Source organism: Octopus bimaculoides, chromosome 5, assembly GCF_046866305.1.
Source record: "Octopus bimaculoides isolate indiv1 chromosome 5, ASM4686630v1, whole genome shotgun sequence".
In the NCBI taxonomy this organism is placed as follows: domain Eukaryota; kingdom Metazoa; phylum Mollusca; class Cephalopoda; order Octopoda; family Octopodidae; genus Octopus; species Octopus bimaculoides.
The window spans coordinates 98,059,009-98,078,046 of NC_142932.1; the positions used below are offsets into that span (position 1 = coordinate 98,059,009).

At 33.8% G+C, this 19,038-nt stretch overlaps 1 protein-coding gene across 1 annotated transcript in view; it reads left to right on the forward strand.

Moving 5' to 3' along the window:
- The window catches only part of LOC106867885 (glycogen synthase kinase-3 beta), an 84,881-nt gene extending 81,147 nt beyond the window's left edge, over window positions 1-3,734 (forward strand). Inside the window, exons 8-9 of the mRNA XM_089352727.1 lie at window positions 373-559; window positions 1,342-3,734. Coding sequence (XP_089208853.1) covers window positions 373-559; window positions 1,342-1,529 — 375 coding nt within the window. The 3' untranslated portion in view covers window positions 1,530-3,734. The remainder of the gene's footprint in view (window positions 1-372; window positions 560-1,341) is intronic.
- Window positions 3,735-19,038: the final 15,304 nt, after the last annotated feature.

Genomic DNA, 19,038 nt, shown 5'->3' on the forward strand with positions numbered 1-19,038 from the left:
ATCAGAGGCATTCCAGCTATGACCATTATTGCCTTGTGTATTATGTCCAATGTATTTTCGTTTTACTTTGTTGTTATTGATAACAAAGTTTTATTCAAGATTTGACTGCTATTTTTAATAGATTGAGCAATCTTGTTGCAATTCCTTTATTGGCTTGTCTAGTATCCTAGAAGGTTCTATTTAAATCACGGATGGAAAAGAATTTTGACTTCTAAAATTATTGTTGAAAAACAAGGAAAATTATGCATTGTAGCATTGTGTGTGTTGTCAATGATTGATGTTTTCTATATATATTTTTTCTACTGTACTTATTTTCAATTAAGTTAATTGTTTAGTATTAAACTTGTCTTTTGATTGTCACTATTTAATCAGGTGTTTCGTCCGCGCACCCCTTCAGAAGCCATTCAGTTAGTGAGCAAGTTGTTGGAATATACACCTTCTTCTCGAATCTCTCCACTCGATGCCTGTGCTCATCCATTCTTTGATGAATTGAGGGATATAAGTACTCGCTTACCTAATGGGCGAGATTTACCTCCTCTTTTTAATTTTACATCCCAAGGTTAGTATTTTAACTCTTTTGTATTTATATAATTATGGAAATGGAACATTTTCATCACATTGTAAATATTACAAGTATTTTTATTTGAAATTTATATAAAATAAGTATCTAAATCTTAATACACATAAAAAGTACATATATAGATGTTTTTTAAATGATCAACCCAGCGTTAGTTTTTTTTTTTTTTTTTTTTTTTTTCATAAATACTGCAGATGGTCCAGTCATTTTATAAAGTTGTAAAACTTCACAATTTTTTTTAAAGATTTCTGAAGCATGTCAGCTACATATGTTTATATCTTTCCCTATATAATATTGATTTTATTTGCAGTCAGCTGATTTATAATTTAAATTTAATGATAATATTTCTTAATTTATTACTGTTGTAAATGAAATATAGCTGAATAAATTTTGAAAAGAAAATTAAAGAAAAGCAAACATACCTGTCTCCAGATGTAACTTCTTACCATAGTCTCAAGAATTCCTATTGCTTGGTCAAAATAGGCAAGGAACTTTTAATTTTAAGGGAAGTTAAATGAAGTGAAATGGCTAGTCACTCCTACTCTATTTTATGATTCTTACACATTTTCTGTAGCAAAAGAAGTTTATCAATCTCTTTGTTTAGGCCTAATATTAATTCCAATATAACAACTGAAGTTTTTAATAACTTGTACCCAGTCATAAATTTGTAATCTTTTCAGTCTTACAAATCATCTTTTTGTTTTTTTAATTTACTTTCTTATAAAAAGAACAATATTTTTTCACTTCGTTTATTCTCTTTTCAGAGTTGACAGTTTTTCAACCACACCTTAGTAATATGTTGATCCCGCCACATGCTCGACAAGCCAATTCTGATGAAGCTTCAACTTCTACTGGTGGGCCTGTGAACTCAGAAAGTGCTTCAGCGCCCAATGCAGCTAATGATGCAGCAACTCCTCAAGGGGCCACAGGAGCTGCTGGTGGAAGTGCTTGACACAACAAGATTTTCAAAGGATCATTTCCAGCATTCAGATCTTTGAGAACACCATTGTTAATTCCACTGACTCGTCTTCTACTGTCTGTAAACAAAAATTACAAAACTGACTCTAAAGAAGTAAAACAATGATCCATTTTGTGTTCTGCTGTGCGCAACTGTTTATAAACTGCCAGTACAGACAGCCAGAAAGGCAAACACATACATGCACACCAATACACACAAAAACACATTATTCCTACTATTAATTGTTCTAAATGGTTTACAATGACAGAAGTGAACATTTTACAGTTTAGTACCATTTTGAGTTGATTTTACTGCCCAAACAGTAGGATGTGTGGTTGGCTTTCAAAATGGTTATGGAAGTCAAAAAAGGACCTTCTGTATCAGGCATAAAAAAAAAAGAAAAAAATCTGTGTTCCTGGGCTATGAAGTTCCCCCTCATTGTTTTAATTTTGTTTCTTCCCTTTTTGTTTTTGTTTTCTTTCTTTCTTGAGATTCCAGTTGAGGGAGGCTGTTTGTATTGTTAATAGTCGTCTCTGTCCTCCACTGGTGTTGTGTTCTCTTACTGCTACTGACTGATGGTCACCATTTGCATTGTAGCTGTTGCTGTTAGCAGCTTGTAAGTAATACTTAAACTAACACACCCACCCATACTGCAACAACAGCAACAAGACACCATTTAAAAAGACAAATATAAGAAAATATCTTCAGTCCCTCCCTTTTGCTTTCCTCTGATTCTTTCTCTCCTCCTCCTTCTCTTTCTTTCTCTCAATCTCTCTTATTCCTTCCATATTGTCATTCCTCTTCAACTGCTATAACAAGTTCTATTTTAATCTATTTTATTCCCTATCTCTTATTTATTTCAATGCATGAACAAAGATTATATACAAAAGACAGAAGAATGTTAATGCTGATCTCTCCAAGAAATAGCTTTTAAGGGCTATATACACACATGTACATATCTAGACATGTACATACTCATAAATATGTGAATGTGTGTAAATGTCTTTAAATATATGACTTTTCAAAACAATAATTAAAAGTGTTATAAAAGATCTTTATTTATAAGAATCTACATTTTTTCTCTTTTCAAATAAACTTAGCAAGGGCAGGGAGTTAGTTTTCTAATTTATTTTCTTTGGGGCTTTTGATTATGTCCCTTTGATATTGTTTTGATTACACTACAGTGCAAGCAGATATTGTTATATATCACAGTCAGTTGCTCCTGTTTTAGAACAATGCAGAAACTGCTGCATACTGCCAGTTATTTTCAGTTACTATACAAAAGAAAATTAGCTTTTATTGCTCCCTGTCAACTTTATTTAGAACTACTTTTTTTTAATACTCAAGCTTACCTAGTGAAATAGTAAAACAAAAAATGGAATGATAGGTATCTACTCCCAGCAACACCAGATTTCTTGTCTAATGTACCATGAAAAATAAAAAAGAAAAAAACAAACAAAAAGTCTGAAGTTAAATTTTTATTTAAAGAGAAAAAGCAGGTAACTTAATTTTTGTATTGTGGAAAGTGGCAGTTGATTTGTTTTGAAAATTTTCCAGATGTAATAGTTTTATTTATAAATTGATAATACAAAGCTCTTAAGAAATGTGGAGACAACAGATTATTTACCAGTCATTTGTTTAGCAGATGTTACCATAAAAGACTGGGAAAATCTGTTGATTATTCTGTGAGTCTGCTTTATTAACCCTGTTCAGTGCTGCCCTCACTCCCATGATGATCACTTCCGCTATTCCTACCACATTTTGATTAATTGAAATAACTCTGTTCCTAATATTTGAGGACATTCCCTACTGCTTATCTACATCCCTCTATGCATTTAGAGTTGGGATGTAACAGCTTTTCTTCTTGTAAATAGACTTGAAAAATATTTCCCCTCCCCATTCAAACCCTGACTATGTATGTAGATTTATATTTCTCTCCTAGCAGTCCAGTGATATTTGCTTTGGCAGCTTTTCTGCAGCTCACTGATTTTCAGCCATTCCCATTATGGCAAACATCTGTTTTTGGTCAATTACTATTTTGTGACCCTTTCCGCCTCAGTGCAATTATATCTTGACATTTATGTAGTCAGACTGGATCTTCACCTGCTATTGTAGATTGGGTTTGCATCACACCTACAAATTATTAGAAATAATTGGATCATTAATTTTTAAATAAATAAACATATTTTGTCCATATGAGCTTACTGTTTGGAATTTGCTGTCAATGTTGGCAGTTCAAAAGCCAACTATTTTGTTTTCTTATTCATATCCATCTATAACACCATGCCTTACTGCTGTTGTAATGCTTCTCAACCACCACTGCAGTTTTCTTTCCGTGTTTTTTTTTTTTTTTTTTTTTTTTAACTTACAAACTTTTCTACAATTGCAGGAATGATTGACCTGAAAGAAAGCTGTACTATAAACCAACTTTTGTCTGAAACATGTCTGGTATCTTTTTATTTCTTTCATTTCTGTTAATTTCTAGTTAGTATATTTTTAAAAATAAAGAAAGAATTTTTTAACAGGGTAGTTAGTTTTGGTCTGTCCCTGTTATATATTTCTGTTGAGCAAATTTCTCTGCCTCCTAGAACTGGACAACTCTCATATTTTTAAGTTTCCCCATTACTGACATAGTGTTTTATGAGTTGTACTGAATAATTCACTTTTTAGTTTGTATCTTCAACCTTATGGTTTCTAGAAGTATATTTTAATTTATACTGATAATTTTAATTATCTTAAAGTTGCTGAGATTAGTGACCTAGCTGTAGTTATTGAAGAGTTTGTCCCACAGGTTTCAGTATTTCTTGATATTATTGATTTGATTGTGCCAAACTTGCCACGTTCTTTGTATTTATTTTAGAATGCTTGGAAATATATAAACCTTTTACAATGAATGTTCAGTAATTTAACTACATCTTACCGATTCATTTGTAAAGTAATTTGTACATTAATCATATTCATAAATTGACAAATTAGTGCATTGATTGAGATGAAGAATGTTTCTCATTTCACACTGATTATTGGAGAATTTGAAGAATTGAAGGTATTGGTTGTTAATGTTTTTCCCCAAATACAATTCTTCAATCTATGTGTAGATATTTTGTACAGAAGATGGCATTGTTACCATATGGTACAATTATTAGCCTAATCAGGGTTCTGCCATAGATTTTTATTTCCTTAAACAGATTTCCACCATTTTCTGAGTAGAAGAGTTTGTAGCAATATTATTCTTTGGCTAGTAATGAAGTTGTCATGAAAAAAGAATATTGAATATTTCATAGAGACTATCTTTTATTCATTTTTGTCTTGCTTATGGAGGAAGACAGTTTCTTTTTAATGGTGTATGTGTGTGTGCATGCATGTTCAGTATGGGTATAGGATTTTAGTTTACCGAAAGCTTTTTAATCAGCCACTCACCTACTGAGACGACTGCAATTATTGGAGATTGAATGAAAAACTTTAGCATGGTTTTGAAAACATAATTACTACACATCAGACTCAAGACAGTCCCACCATAAACGTACTGAGCACTGTTATGTTTTTGTTTGATAAAAACAAATGTAGATTGTGTATGCCTCTAGGTTCCTACCAATGACGCCATTTAACCTTATTGCACTTTCCATTTTAGTTACATGTGGCTGAGGTGGAGGGAAATAAAGTCCCAGTTTTTCCTTAAATTTGACATATTCCAGAGCTTTCCAACAAGAAACCTAGAATATTTATGGCTTCTGTGATATTTTTACTGTATATCAGTTGCAGTAACTAATAACAGTTATGGTTAATGTGAATTTCGCTCTCTTCTTACTTCTCTCATTCTTTCATGTGTGTGTGTGTGTATATATAAATATTATACTATATATACATATATATATATATAGTATAATATTTATTTATGTGTGTATATATATTGCTTTTATATTATATTTATATTGTATATATATATATATGTATATTTGTATGTATATATATATTGTATATATATTATATGTATATTATTTGTATGTATATATATATTGTATATATATTATATGTATATTATTTGTATGTATATATATATATATTGTATATATATGTATATTATTTGTATGTATATATATATATTGTATATATATGTATATTATTTGTATGTATATATATATTGTATATATATGTATATTATTTGTATGTATATATATATATACAATATTTATACATATTGTGTGTATATATATATATATATATTTTCATATACACACACACTCATTTTTATGCGTGTAATATTTTTACAAGGGAAAGTTTGATGCTTACTTCAAAGTAACTGTCTACTTTTTCTCTGTAAAAATGAAATAAATATGTTATTCTACAGAAAGGTATTGAATGAATTTTTTAAATCTAATGTTTGATTTGTTTATTTACAACTATACATAAAAATAAACACATTTGTGTCTGTGTGTATGTATTTATATATAAGCATTATATACTGCCAAATAAAATTCATAAGGTTGTGGATTTGTCTATCCAAAAAATAAATAATAATAATAAAATGGTAGTGTTCAAAGCAAATGATAAATTAAGCTTATGGCTTGCCTTTTTATTTTTGCTAAATGATCCAGCTGATAAATGTTAGAATTCTTGGGACAGTGTAGTATTATATTTCGGGTATCATGATATATCTTTTGGCGAAGTGTATCTACTTGCTTCTAAATTAACTAGATGAGAAACAAGTCTTATTTCCAACATTAGAGGAGGCCATTACACCAATAAACTCATTTGTTTCAATCTATGACAACATGGAATAGTAGATGGATGGAAGAAATGTGATTTTCTTAAATTTGTTTTATATTTTTTATTTTAATCATTTGAAAATTACCATTCATATAAAGCTTTCACAAACAATAAAATGTGAATTTTGTTTCTCTTCGAAAGATAATTTTGTGTATTTCATTTAGTAAAATTGATTTTTAATTTGTTCAGCTAATAACTAGTTATTTATTTTAAATATAATAATATAGCATGATTTGTTTAATAATTTCCTAACATATCAAGAAATAATATAATTTAACTATTCTTCTAAGTAAACAACACTTCTAGGTCACATCCAATCCTTAAATACCTTTTGTTGGAATAACTTTACTAATAATGATTGTTTTACTGTATTCTTCTAATAAGTTGATTTTCTCTGGTTTGGTTGTGTGTGTGTGTGTGTTTTTTGTTATTCTTTTTGGGAATAAACTTGTTCTTGAATGAATTTTAAATATTTAATAACTAGTAGTCAGCACTAAGATTACACTGTTATTTGCATTGAAAGTGTGGTAGCCATTGATTTCATAATATTATTAAACTTGATTATGTCAGAATTGAATCCCAATTTCTAACTAGGAAACCCTGTCATCAAATAATGAAACGGCTTTATCCATCAAGTATAACTCTATTAAAATGCTCATCATTTTAACAGGTCTCCCATGCTCTTTAAACTATCAGTATTATTACTTCTTTCTTCAACTATTTTCCTTATCATTTCCATTTTTTTGCAATAAGGTTTCTCTAATATTTTTTTTTCCAAGACTAATGTACAGCATTTTTTTTTTCCAACCATATTTCTCATCCATTCTCTCCACAGGTCTGCATCACTTTGTTATATACAACTATTGAAGATTTGTCCTGAAGCTGTCTGTTCGATCTTCCCTATTTTATCATTGAGTATAACAGATTTATTTTTGCACTAACCATTTTGCGAGGCTGATTCTTTATTGGGACCATTACTGCATTCCTTTAGTTTCTTAGCAGATATTGTCTTTCACCAGTCTTTTTCTATCATAGACATGATATCATTCTTTGTGTGTTGTTTTATACTACAAGCTACTTGAAAAATGGTCAAAAGTTTGACCCTTTTATTCCCAGTTAGTCCCTATTCATCATTTATCAATATGTTGTAGTAATAATATCTAAAAGCACATTAATGTGAACTATGCTGCTGCAACTTCAGTCAGTGGAGTACTTACAAAAGAAAAGCGAAGTGATGTATGCTATAGTTTATCAGTGATTGTTAAGCCAGTTGATAAAATAAACAAACTCAAGCTTAAATATTCTAAAGCAATCGTGAATTGTTTTTTTCTTCTGAAAATAATAACTGTCATTAATAGCAAAATCTATGTGAAGACCATGTACAAAAACCATGTGACGGTTCTGGGAGATTTACCATCAAACACCTCAATAGAATTAGTTATTTATATTCAGCTATGTTTGTTTAATGCTATTTCGAACATAAATGCACTGTTTACTCTTTGATTTTAATTTTCAATACATTTTTACACACTCATTGTGAGACTAAAGTTGTAGCAATGAAATTTTTATAACCTTTGTGCTGTGTCATTAAGCAAAATTTATAATCTTGCCTCAGTATTCTTAACCCTTTAGCATTCATATTTCTGTATTCACATTGATTTGAATTAGTTATGCATTACATTATAGCTTTGAGATTTCAATAATGTGATTGTTTATTTTCAGAATAATATTGTAGAAGTGAGGCTGGATGTGGCCAGTTTGAAGATAAAACACAGCTGAATATTTTGGCCAGATATGGCTGGTTTAAATGCTAAAGGGTTAAAAGGATAAAACAAGAAATATTTCTTGTTTGAGCAGTTAGCTGTGTAAAGTGCTTCCAGCTGTCAAGTTTTTCTTGCAGTATGTAATTATTAGCATTTTCAGAATCCATCCCATTCCTAGATTGGCAAGTATACGTGAACATGAAATAACATCATCAAAAACAATGCTTTCCAGTATTTATTCTAAAATTCTACAATTGAGAAGTGTAATCATAGATCTTTCAGATTTATCGACCATCATTATAAAACTTAAATTGGTAGGGGAGAGTAAAAATAATTCCATTATTGTATTAGTAATCAGATACCAATAATGACAACTTAAGTATATTATTTTGAGACACAGGGCCAATATTTAAAGTAAAGAAAAGCAGTCAGTTTTGTTGATTCTAACATCTTAGAATGTTTGCTCCTAGAATGGTGAATAAGGAAATCAGCCGCAGCAAAATTGAAACCGAGAACATAAAGGAACAAAGCATTTAAACCAATTCCCTACCATTGCTAATTGATCACTTGGTATCAACAACATTGAAATGAAATTCTTTGAAAGTTTCCTATGTGAAAAAAAGCTAGTATATAATATATTGTTTGTGAGTGCTGCTTTTAGGCTCTAAGGCAAGTGCCACCATACTTCTGATGTTTGTTTTATGTACATTTATATATTTTTAGGAGAATTTTACACTTGCCATAGAGATTTAAATAGTACACATTCAGAAAACTATTTTAAGAAAGCAAAATGGCAACAGTTAATATGTAACTGATATGGCCAACGAGTTGACCATTCAAACCCTATCAAAACTTATCTTTTTGTGCAATGATAAAAGAAACTTTTATATATTAACTTAAATGTTGCTTTCTTTTCACTGTGAGCATTTAATCAGCTTTTATCTTAAGAAACTTTCAAAGAATTTCATTAACATGATCTAGAACAAAGGTAGTGATTCATGCTAGGTAATAAAGTTTCTTAACCTTTGATTCCTAACAAAGGACTGCAATTTTGTATCTTAAAAACCAAAGATTAAGTATTTTCTAAGAAATTTTCAAGGCCATATTACAAAATTTGACATATCCTTATTAGAAGTTTTTGTTTCATAAAAATTCTAGCAAAATTTTTATTTTATCACCTCATATCATTTTATCGAATTCCATTATTTTCTTATTTAACTTATTTCCTTATTTATCTAAGTATGTTCAAGATGAATTTAAACTTTTCCTAATTAGATGCATCCCTTAATGTGTGAACAGTCATATTGATTTTATTGAAGTTTTTCACCAGTGTGTATCCATATTATGATTTGAACTGCAGGAGAATGAAACACATTCAGCAGTTCTTAATTCAATAATATGTATTCAAGATATTTATTTACAACAGACTGGTAAGAGTGATGTTTCTTAATATAGAATCAGTAACGGAATGTACACTGTTGTCCTGTAGGTCAGTTTATCTAGTTGTAATTGAGTAGATGAACTGAATATTTTCATAATTAAAACTTCAATTGCTGCTTGCTCTGTTGATCAAAATGCACCATTTAAGTGATGCCCCTGAATAGTTATATTTCATTTTTGTTAAATTTTGTCTCAGATTTTTTTTTGTTGAAAGCATTTTTAATAAGATCAATTTCATATATACATATAAGGACTCCCTTCAGTCGTATGTATATGTAAATCCAAAAAAAATGGAACAAGAACGCAACAGACAACAATAAAAAACTTTCAGACAGACAGACTATGTGAAGATGGACAGGAAAAAACAAGGACAGGGTCATTTGCAAGTTCCCCCAAAAATCTAAGCTAAGAGCATTAAATTTTGGGAGAGAAAGTAAGTGAATGTGTACGGCAACAAAGACAAAAAAATGGAGAACATGTTACACAATTACAAACAAGAAAATAACAACAGGTGTCTTTCGACAAATAAAGACGAATCAAGTTGAGCTGGCATGTATAGAGTGAAAGCCTATATATATATATATATTTATATATATATATATATATATATATATATATATATATATATATATATATAAGGACCCCCTTTAGTCATGGAGTCATGGAATTGTACCTAGAAAGTTACCCTCCAAGGCACATGTCCAGGCAAGGTTGTTTGTTGGAAGATCAGCAGTCACCCATATTACCAGCTTCCCCCTCTTCATGCCACTGATATTATCTGAGGGAAAGGCAAAGGCAATACAGCTTGGCACCAGTCACACTACAACTCATTTCTACAGCTGAGTGAACTGCAGCAATGTGAAATAAAGTGTCTTACTCAATGTGTATACACAGCCCAGTCTGGGAATCAATCACTATCTCATCGTTGTGTGCCCAACCCTCTAACCACTGAGCTATGCACCTTCACATAGATATATATATAGTAATTGCTGGTAAGGATACTGTATTTCATTATGCAACCATAATATACTACAGAGTATATTTAAGTGTCCTACCTGTATTAGCAATGCGATTCAATCACTCTACAGTTTCTATTGAAATTTGAGCCAGCACTGAAAGTTACAAGGTTTTGTATATGAATACATGTATGTAAACAATGCAATTGAAGATAGAACAGTAAGTAATGGGTGTATATGCATATTTCGAGCATTATTGTTGCTTCTTCAGCACTACATCCAACCCTTGAATCATCCATGAACATATTACTACCAGCAATTGATGTGTATGTACTAGTTGCCAGGAATGTGTTTAATTTATAAAATTGGTATATCCAATTAAGTTACTTCTAAATTTAGTGACTATTTAACCAATGTGTTCGTGGATGGTTAATAGGTTGGATGTGGGGCTGAAGAAGCAGCAATAACTCCCGAAATATGCATATACACCCATTGCCTATTTTTGTCTTTGATTATATTGTTTACATAAATCTATTTGTATATGGAGCATTGTAACTTTTAGTGCTGGCTCAAATTTCTATAGAAACTCTGAATCACACTGCTAACATAGGTAGGACACAGTATTGACTTATAAGCTTTTAATATACTTGGTAGTATATCATGACTGCATAGCTAAATATTGTGTCCCTACCAGCAATTGATATTTACATACCAGTTGACAGGAATGAGTTTAATATGTAAAATTAATATATCCAATTGTGTTTTACTGCTAAATTTAGTGGCTATTTAAGCAATATATTCATAGATGGTTAATGGGGTTGGGTGTGCTCTCATCGTTTATATAGATTTATACAAAATAATTTTTAGTGCTGGCTCTGATTTTTATAGAAACTCTGTAGAAATAACTTCAAAAAGTGATATACATAAACACACACTTGTTTAATTTGATTGCTCGATATGGATTCTTTGCAGGTACTTATTTTTTTAATACATAAAAAGCAAAATTATTTAAGATATTAATTACTATGCCACATGCGCTTTTGTAAGATGTTTCAAATACCTTTGCAGCAGAAAAAACGATTACTATAATGGCTTTATTTGCTGTATGGCCATTGACTTGAACATTGCAACTACTACTGTAACGAAATGACTATTATATTGTACATGGTTGATAACATATAGTTTGCCTAATTCATAGTTGTGTCTAGAGCAGTAAGTGAAATATGTTATGTTGAAAACAATCCATAAATGCTAGATTGAAAATAAAAAAAGGTATTTTAAAGATTCATTTTACCTACAATATAAATACAGTGTAACTTTGGTTGTTGCTTCAAAAAGATTTCTCGAAGTCCTCATAGCCTAAGGAGACAAACTTCATTTTAAAACGAAAATTGAAAAGGTAGAGTGAAAAGTATTTATAATGGAACAAGAAACTTTAAGGAAAGAAGTGCAGGTTTGTAGTAAGGTAAAACTGGGGAACATGAAAATTGGTGTCTGGGATATTAGACCTCTTTTTTGGTAAGTTTTGGTCGCTGATTCTAAATATACCATTAGTTTTTTCCATCACTCTCTGGTTACTGAGATATGATACACCCTAATTTTAATGCATATGATCAATCAGACACTAGGATTGATGAGTACAAATCATTATTTTTGCTTTCCAGATTAATAAAACGAATTCATACATGTAGATTTCTTTTATTTATGAAGAATTTACATCAGAGAATAAGATAATAATGAAACAACCATAGAAAGTTGTCATTGATGCACTGTTCATTTACTCAGAAACCTCACAAAAGTAGCACTTCAAAGATTTCTTTCAGTGAGCTGTGCCAGGGCAGTCACTTTGAATATAGTTCCCAAGAAAATTTTGTACAACCATAGTGAAAGAAGACCATGCATGTGCCTCAGCATAGTTTATTGAATCTTTGAAATGTGGATTTTTCATGAGTTCTCTGATTTGCAGACTGTCAAAAATACTTACCTTTAGCTTCTCTATACTCAGTGCTAGAAATTTTCTGCAGCTGTACCCAAAGCATCTCCCTTCTTTGTTCAGAACCTTTACAAACCGTTTCGTTACACCTAATTTGATGTGCAGTGGTGGTAAAATGATCTTATTCTGGCCAACCAATGGTTCTGAAGTTACATTCTTTTCTCCTACTACCATGTTTTTTTCTCAGAGGCCACTGTTTTCTCACCCAGTGCTCATCCTTAGAGATAGATAGAGCAGGGATACTTATCCACTTTGTTGGCCCAGGAGAAAATTCACCATCTGTAGATCCACACAGATGGACCACTGGTGATCATAGTATGATATTTTGTGTAGGACCAGGGCAATTGTTTTTTGCTCTTCAGTCATCTTAGTTGAGTGATCAGTTGGGATTGATCCATATTTGTTACTATTGTGTAGAAGCACACATTTTAAACTCCACTTAGAATGTCGATGAACAACCACCATTTGCTTGGTAGATATTGTGATATGCCTGTTTTTCATCAGCGAGCCTTGAACAATGTTGCAGAAAACAAAATCACTTTCTTCTGAGGAGAATAGCAGCAAATCTCTTTCTCTATGTGATCTTGGTTTCCAGATGCAATAAATTCTTCTCTGCTAGTCTAGACACCAACAATTCTGCTGATTTCTTTGAGAGCTTGAGCTCCTGTTGATTAAAAACTTGTACCACTGATGAGGTCCCTTCAAAATCACTGGCATCATGACTGCTGTTTGTAGGTGAAGAACAGGATTCGTATTCAGGGAGCACTTCTAGATTAATGAATGATGGGACTGGTATTTCATCTGAGTGTACAACAGGTTGTTTTGCCAAGTCTAAGTCCAGATACATCTATTTACTCTGATTATGTCCATTAATGCCCCTTATGTTAATGTGGCAGAAATAATGATCTTTTCTGTTTTCTTCATACCATTTGTCCACTGCTGAAAACTCTCGTTACATGTTTTACAGATAATGTGGAGCCCATGTCTGACCTTGGTCTCCTAGTTCTATTTTGAAATAGCTTAAGTATGCCCTTTTCACAAAATCAGAAATGGATTTTCTCTGTTCCCTGAATGTATACTCTCCTCAAATGTAACATAAAGCAATCTGGATGATTCAAAAACTTTCTACATGAGGAAGACATGTTATCACTTGTAAGGGAGAAAAATAAATATCAGACAAAAACGAAAATAAATTTACGAAATAGTCTTCTGCTGAATAAGTAAGCTCCATGTAAAATACCTTGCAGCCTACAAAGACACCAAGAATGATTCAGCTGACAATGCTCAATTTAAAGAAAAATATTGACAGTAATTTGGAGGATGGGCCTACCCCTTTGAAATCTGGTGGGAAGGGAAATACACCATCTAATGAATACCAACCTTTTAATCTCAAAATCAAGAGAAGACTGACTCAGTGGGAAGCGAAGAGATGTCACCAAGGTAGCAAAATGCTCTATAATGTTACACAGAAACACTCGCTGTAACAGGCTCATGAGGAGTACATTTATTGACAAATATGGCTACCCACAAATGAATCTGGAAGAGGCCACCTACAGGGTCAATATAAAATCACAGATGGTAATTAATCATAATCATCATCATCGTTTAACATCCGCTTTCCATGCTAGCATGGGTTGGACGATTTGACTGAGGACTGGTGAAACCGGATGGCAACACCAGGCTCCAATCTAATTTGGCAGAGTTTCTACAGCTGGATGCCCTTCCTAACGCCAACCACTCAGAGTGTAGTGGGTGCTTTTACGTGTCACCCGCACGAAAACGGCCACGCTCGAAATAGTGTCTTTTATATGCCACCCACACAAGAGCCAGTCCAGGGGCACTGGCAACGATCTTGCTCGAAAACCCTACAAGGCCAGTCAGGCGGTACTGGCAACGGTCACGCTCAGGATGGTACATCTTATGTGCCACCCGCACAAGAGCCAGTCCAGGGGCCCTGGCAACGATCTTACTTGGCTTGCCGGGTCTTCTCACGCACAGCACATTTCCAAAGGTCTCGGTCAATAGTCATCGCCTCGGTGAGGCCCAATGTTCGAAGGTCTTGCCTCACCACCTCAGCCCAGGTCTTCCTGGGCCTACCTCTTCCACGGGTTCCCTCAACTGTTAGGGAGTGGCCCTTTTTCACGCAGCTATCCTCATTCATTCTCACCACATGTCCAAACCAGCGCAATCATCTCTCTTGCACACCACAACTGATGCTTCTTATGTTCAGCTTTTCTCTCAAGATACTTACACTCTGATGGGTATGCACATTTACATTACACATCCAGCGGAGCATACTGGCTTCATTCCTTGCGAGCTTACGCATGTCCTCAGCAGTCACAGCCCATGTTTCACTGCCATGTAGCATGGCTGTTCGTACACATGCGTCATACAGTCTGCCTTTTACTCTGAGTGAGAGTCCCTTTGTCGCCAGCAGAGGTAAGAGCTCTCTAAACTTGGCCCAGGCTATTCTTATTCTAGCAGTTACACTTTCAGCGCACCCACCCCCACTACTAACTTGGTCACCCAGATAGCGGAAGCTATCGACTACCTCTAGTTTTTCTCCCTGGAATGAGATAGAAGTTGTTTCCTGTTTGTTTACAGTGTTTATTGCACCTGAACATCTGCCACATACAAAAACTAACTTCGTAGTTAATCTGCCTTTGATATTGCTGCACCTCTCATGTGTCCATAGCTTGCACCGGGTACATCTTACAGAGTTACTACCTACTCCTTTACTGCATACTGAGCAGGGCCATCTACCTGAAGGGGTTTGTGTTTTATCTACCTTCCTACTTATTAGGATTTTGGTTTTTGCTAGGTTGACTCTAATGTATTTGACAAATACCTTAATACTATTTAAATACAAAGGATATTTTAAATATGCATTGTATTTAAATAAGTATTCAAGTATTTGTCAACTACATTACAGACCATCTCTGATTCTATAATAGCCATGTTGGCAGCCTATCCCAGATTCATTGTAAATTACCTCAAAAAGTAGAGCTGCTAGAAAGAAATGAAGGACGTATTCTGGATCTTTACCCTTTGAACGGCACATCGAGAAATTAATTTTTTGTAACTAAGCACTTTCAAACTTCGGACACTGGTAGAACGTGTCACATAAAACATCTTTTACTCTTAGTGCTGTTGAGAAATGTTTGTATTTTCAAAGTTATTTCGTGTTAAAGTTGTCATATTTCAGTAATTTCAACCAATCAATGACATGTATTCAGCTGAATAAAATTACTGTTGTTGTTTGTCAACAACTATCGGAGGTGTATATTTCGTTTGTCACTGTAATTTATGATATATTTCATCCCAGTTACGTTTGTATGAATAAACAAGTGTATCTGAAGCATGTTTACTTCATGGTATCACCACAATCGTTCGTGCATTTCTACTGCTTTTAGTTTTTTTTCTCCCTGTTTTTCAGCTACTATTTTTGGAAATACATTCCCTCCTCCAATTTCTTCATTTTTCACATTTTTCCGTAACTCTAACCCTAAAATCCTAATCCTAACCCTAAAGCTAAAACCAGTACAAACGCACGAACAATGTCATAAATAAACAGTGACAAACAAAATATACACCTCCGATAGTTGTTGTTGACAAACAACGGCAGTAATTTTATTCAGCTGAATACACGTCATTGATTGGTTGAAATTACTGAAATATGACAACTTTAACACAAAATAACTTTGAAAATATAAACTTTTCTCAACAACACTAAGAGTAAAAGATGTTTTATATGACACATTCTACCAGTGTCCGAAGTTTGAAAGTGTTTAGTTACAAAAAATTAATTTCTCGATGTGCCATTCAAAGGGAAAAGATCCCATATTCTTATTTGGAGGATTGAACATATCTAAAATCAGGTCTAAAACCTGAAGCACCAAAAATTTTTTTTGCATTTGTTCCCCAGTGTAATCAAAGCTTTGTGAGTGGATTTGGTAGATGGAAACTGATAGTTAAGTGGACTGAACCAACAAAAGCATGTTAGCCATAGGCACAATGCAATACAGATGATGGGGTATCAAATTTCATTGTTTTCGTTGCTAATCTGGCAGCCAGTTTAGCACAAAGTCTCATACAAGAGAGGTTGTATATAAATCTCACAAAAAGACCTTTTGAAGTGAGAAAAGGAGACTACTTTCTTTAAGGGTGCTGGCAAAGAGTTTTCACCTTCACACAGTGCTAAGTTCCAAAACCAGTAGTACAAGACCTGACAATCAAAAATATGCTGCAAAAACTTATTTCTATTACTCTCAAAGAGCACTATCATTGAGGCCAAGTCAAAGCTCTGGCATGCCAGACAGATAAACTCACATGTTGATGCCGCCAACAATTTCGCTATGCAAAACATTGCCGCTTGCAATCACCTGACAATTGAGAGAATTTTCATCTAAATAGAGGGTATATAGTTTTTGATTTACAACAAATTTTTCAGCATTTAGCATAGGTGGTATGGTTTTTTTCAAAAATTCACTACCTTCTACCACAGACGGAGTTAGGTCCCTTACCTCAGGGATCCATACAATATAGTGAAAATAAAAACTTGTAATCTTGTACAGTTCTATATTTAATAATAATAATAATAATAATAGTAACATCAATAGGAATGAGAACCCAGGTTCGAAATTTCCCCAAGACACCTGACGAAGGCTGGAGGGTATATCAGCCGAAACGTTGTGTTAACAACAAACAAGATGAGGACGAATATCCGTCAAATGTAAATTAATTGTAATCTTGTGTTTAACATTTTGATATCAATCCTCTCTGAGGCTGCTTTTGGTTCTGCCATACAAGACTACCTGTAAGGCCATTGTATATATATATATAGGTGGTGTGGAAAATAAACAGATGTATTAGTATAATGCTCGGGAAGTGAAAAAGTCTTTAACATTTTGAGCCTACACTCTTCCACAGAAAGAAACAAGGAGAGATAAAAAAAGAATGTGTAGTGGCTAGCGATCTATCATGATGAATGCCAAACAGAAGGTTCACAGGAGAGTTAGGAAGAAGGGGAGATAATAAAGTAGTAGTGATCCCATCTGTGGATGGCGCGAAGTCCCCTCTCAACGTTGTGGTGGAACAATGTAGCTGAGAAGGCCATAAGGGAAAAGAAACAGTGGTAGCAGGGAATTGCATCAGACTGCCAGAAGGGAAGCAGATAAAAAATTTGCCAATGTTCTGCATTGTGAGGACCAAAGACTTGAGGTGTTTTGTGTTACAAGACAGTGTATGAGAGAGAAATGTGCTCGCATGGATGACGGTTCACTTGCATTTAAAGAGGCTGCTAGGAGAGACTTGGAGATGCCACTATGAAAGGTTGCTAAATGAAGAGAATGAATGGGAGAAAGAGAGTCTACTGAATGTTGACCCAACAGAGGGACCAGCTATCCAAATTGACAGTGCCTTGGTAAATAAAGCAATTAAGGATATGAAGACAGGGAAAGACCCTGGCCCATCAGGAATCACCACAGGGTGTTGGCTGTAGTCTAGTCACCCGTATAGTCAATCAGGTCATACATGAAGGAGTCATACCTAATGACTGGTGTAGCAGCACCATAGTCAACTGCTACAAAGGTAAAGGTGATGCATTAGATACAAATAATTACAGAGGTATCAAGTTGTTGGATCAGATAATGAAAGTCATGGAGAGAGTTATAGCCCAACTTATTAGGGAGAGAGTCGGTCTAGATGTGATGCAGTTTGGTTTCGTGCCAGGGAAAAGCACCACTGATGCTATATTTCTGGTAAGACAGCTGCAGGAGAAATATCTAGCCAAAGATAAACCTCTGTACCGAGCTTTCGTTGATATGGACAAAGCCTTTGACAGGGTTCCCTGACACCTTATCTGGTGGAATGAGGAAACTAGGGATAGATGAATGGTTAGTGAAAGCTGTACAAGCCATGTACAGGGATGCTGTCAGTAAGGTGAAGGTTGGCAATGAGTACAGTGAAGAATTCCAGGTAGGGGTCCACCAAGAATCAGTCCTCAGCCCCCTCTTATTCATCATAGTCCTCCAGACAATAATAGAGAAATTCAAGACAGGATGCCCCTGGGAGCATCTCTATACTGATGACCTTGCTCTAACAGCTGAGTCACTATCAGAATTAGAAGAAAAGTTTCAGGTGTGGAAGTAAGGACTAGAATCAAAAGGCCTTAGAGTCAACCTAGCAAAAATCAAAGTCTTAATAAGTAGTAAGGCTGACAAACCACAAATCCCTTCAAGTAGATGGCCCTGCTCAATCTGTAGAAACTCCATAAGATGTACCCAGTGTAAGCTATGGACACATAAGAGGTGCAGCAATATCAAAGAAAGGCTAACTGGGAAATTAGTTTTTGTGTGGCAAATGCTCAGGAACAATAAAACACTGAAAATGTTTCAGAGAACAGCTTCCGTCACATTCCAGGGGGAAAAACTACAAGTAGTTGATATCTTCCATTACCTAGGTGACCAAGTCAGTAGCAGGAGTGGATGCTCTGAAAGTGTAGCTGCTGGAATAAGAATAGCCTAGGCAAAGTTCAGAGAGCTTTGGTGAGAAAAGGCCTCTTGCTCAGAGTAAAAGGTAGACTATGA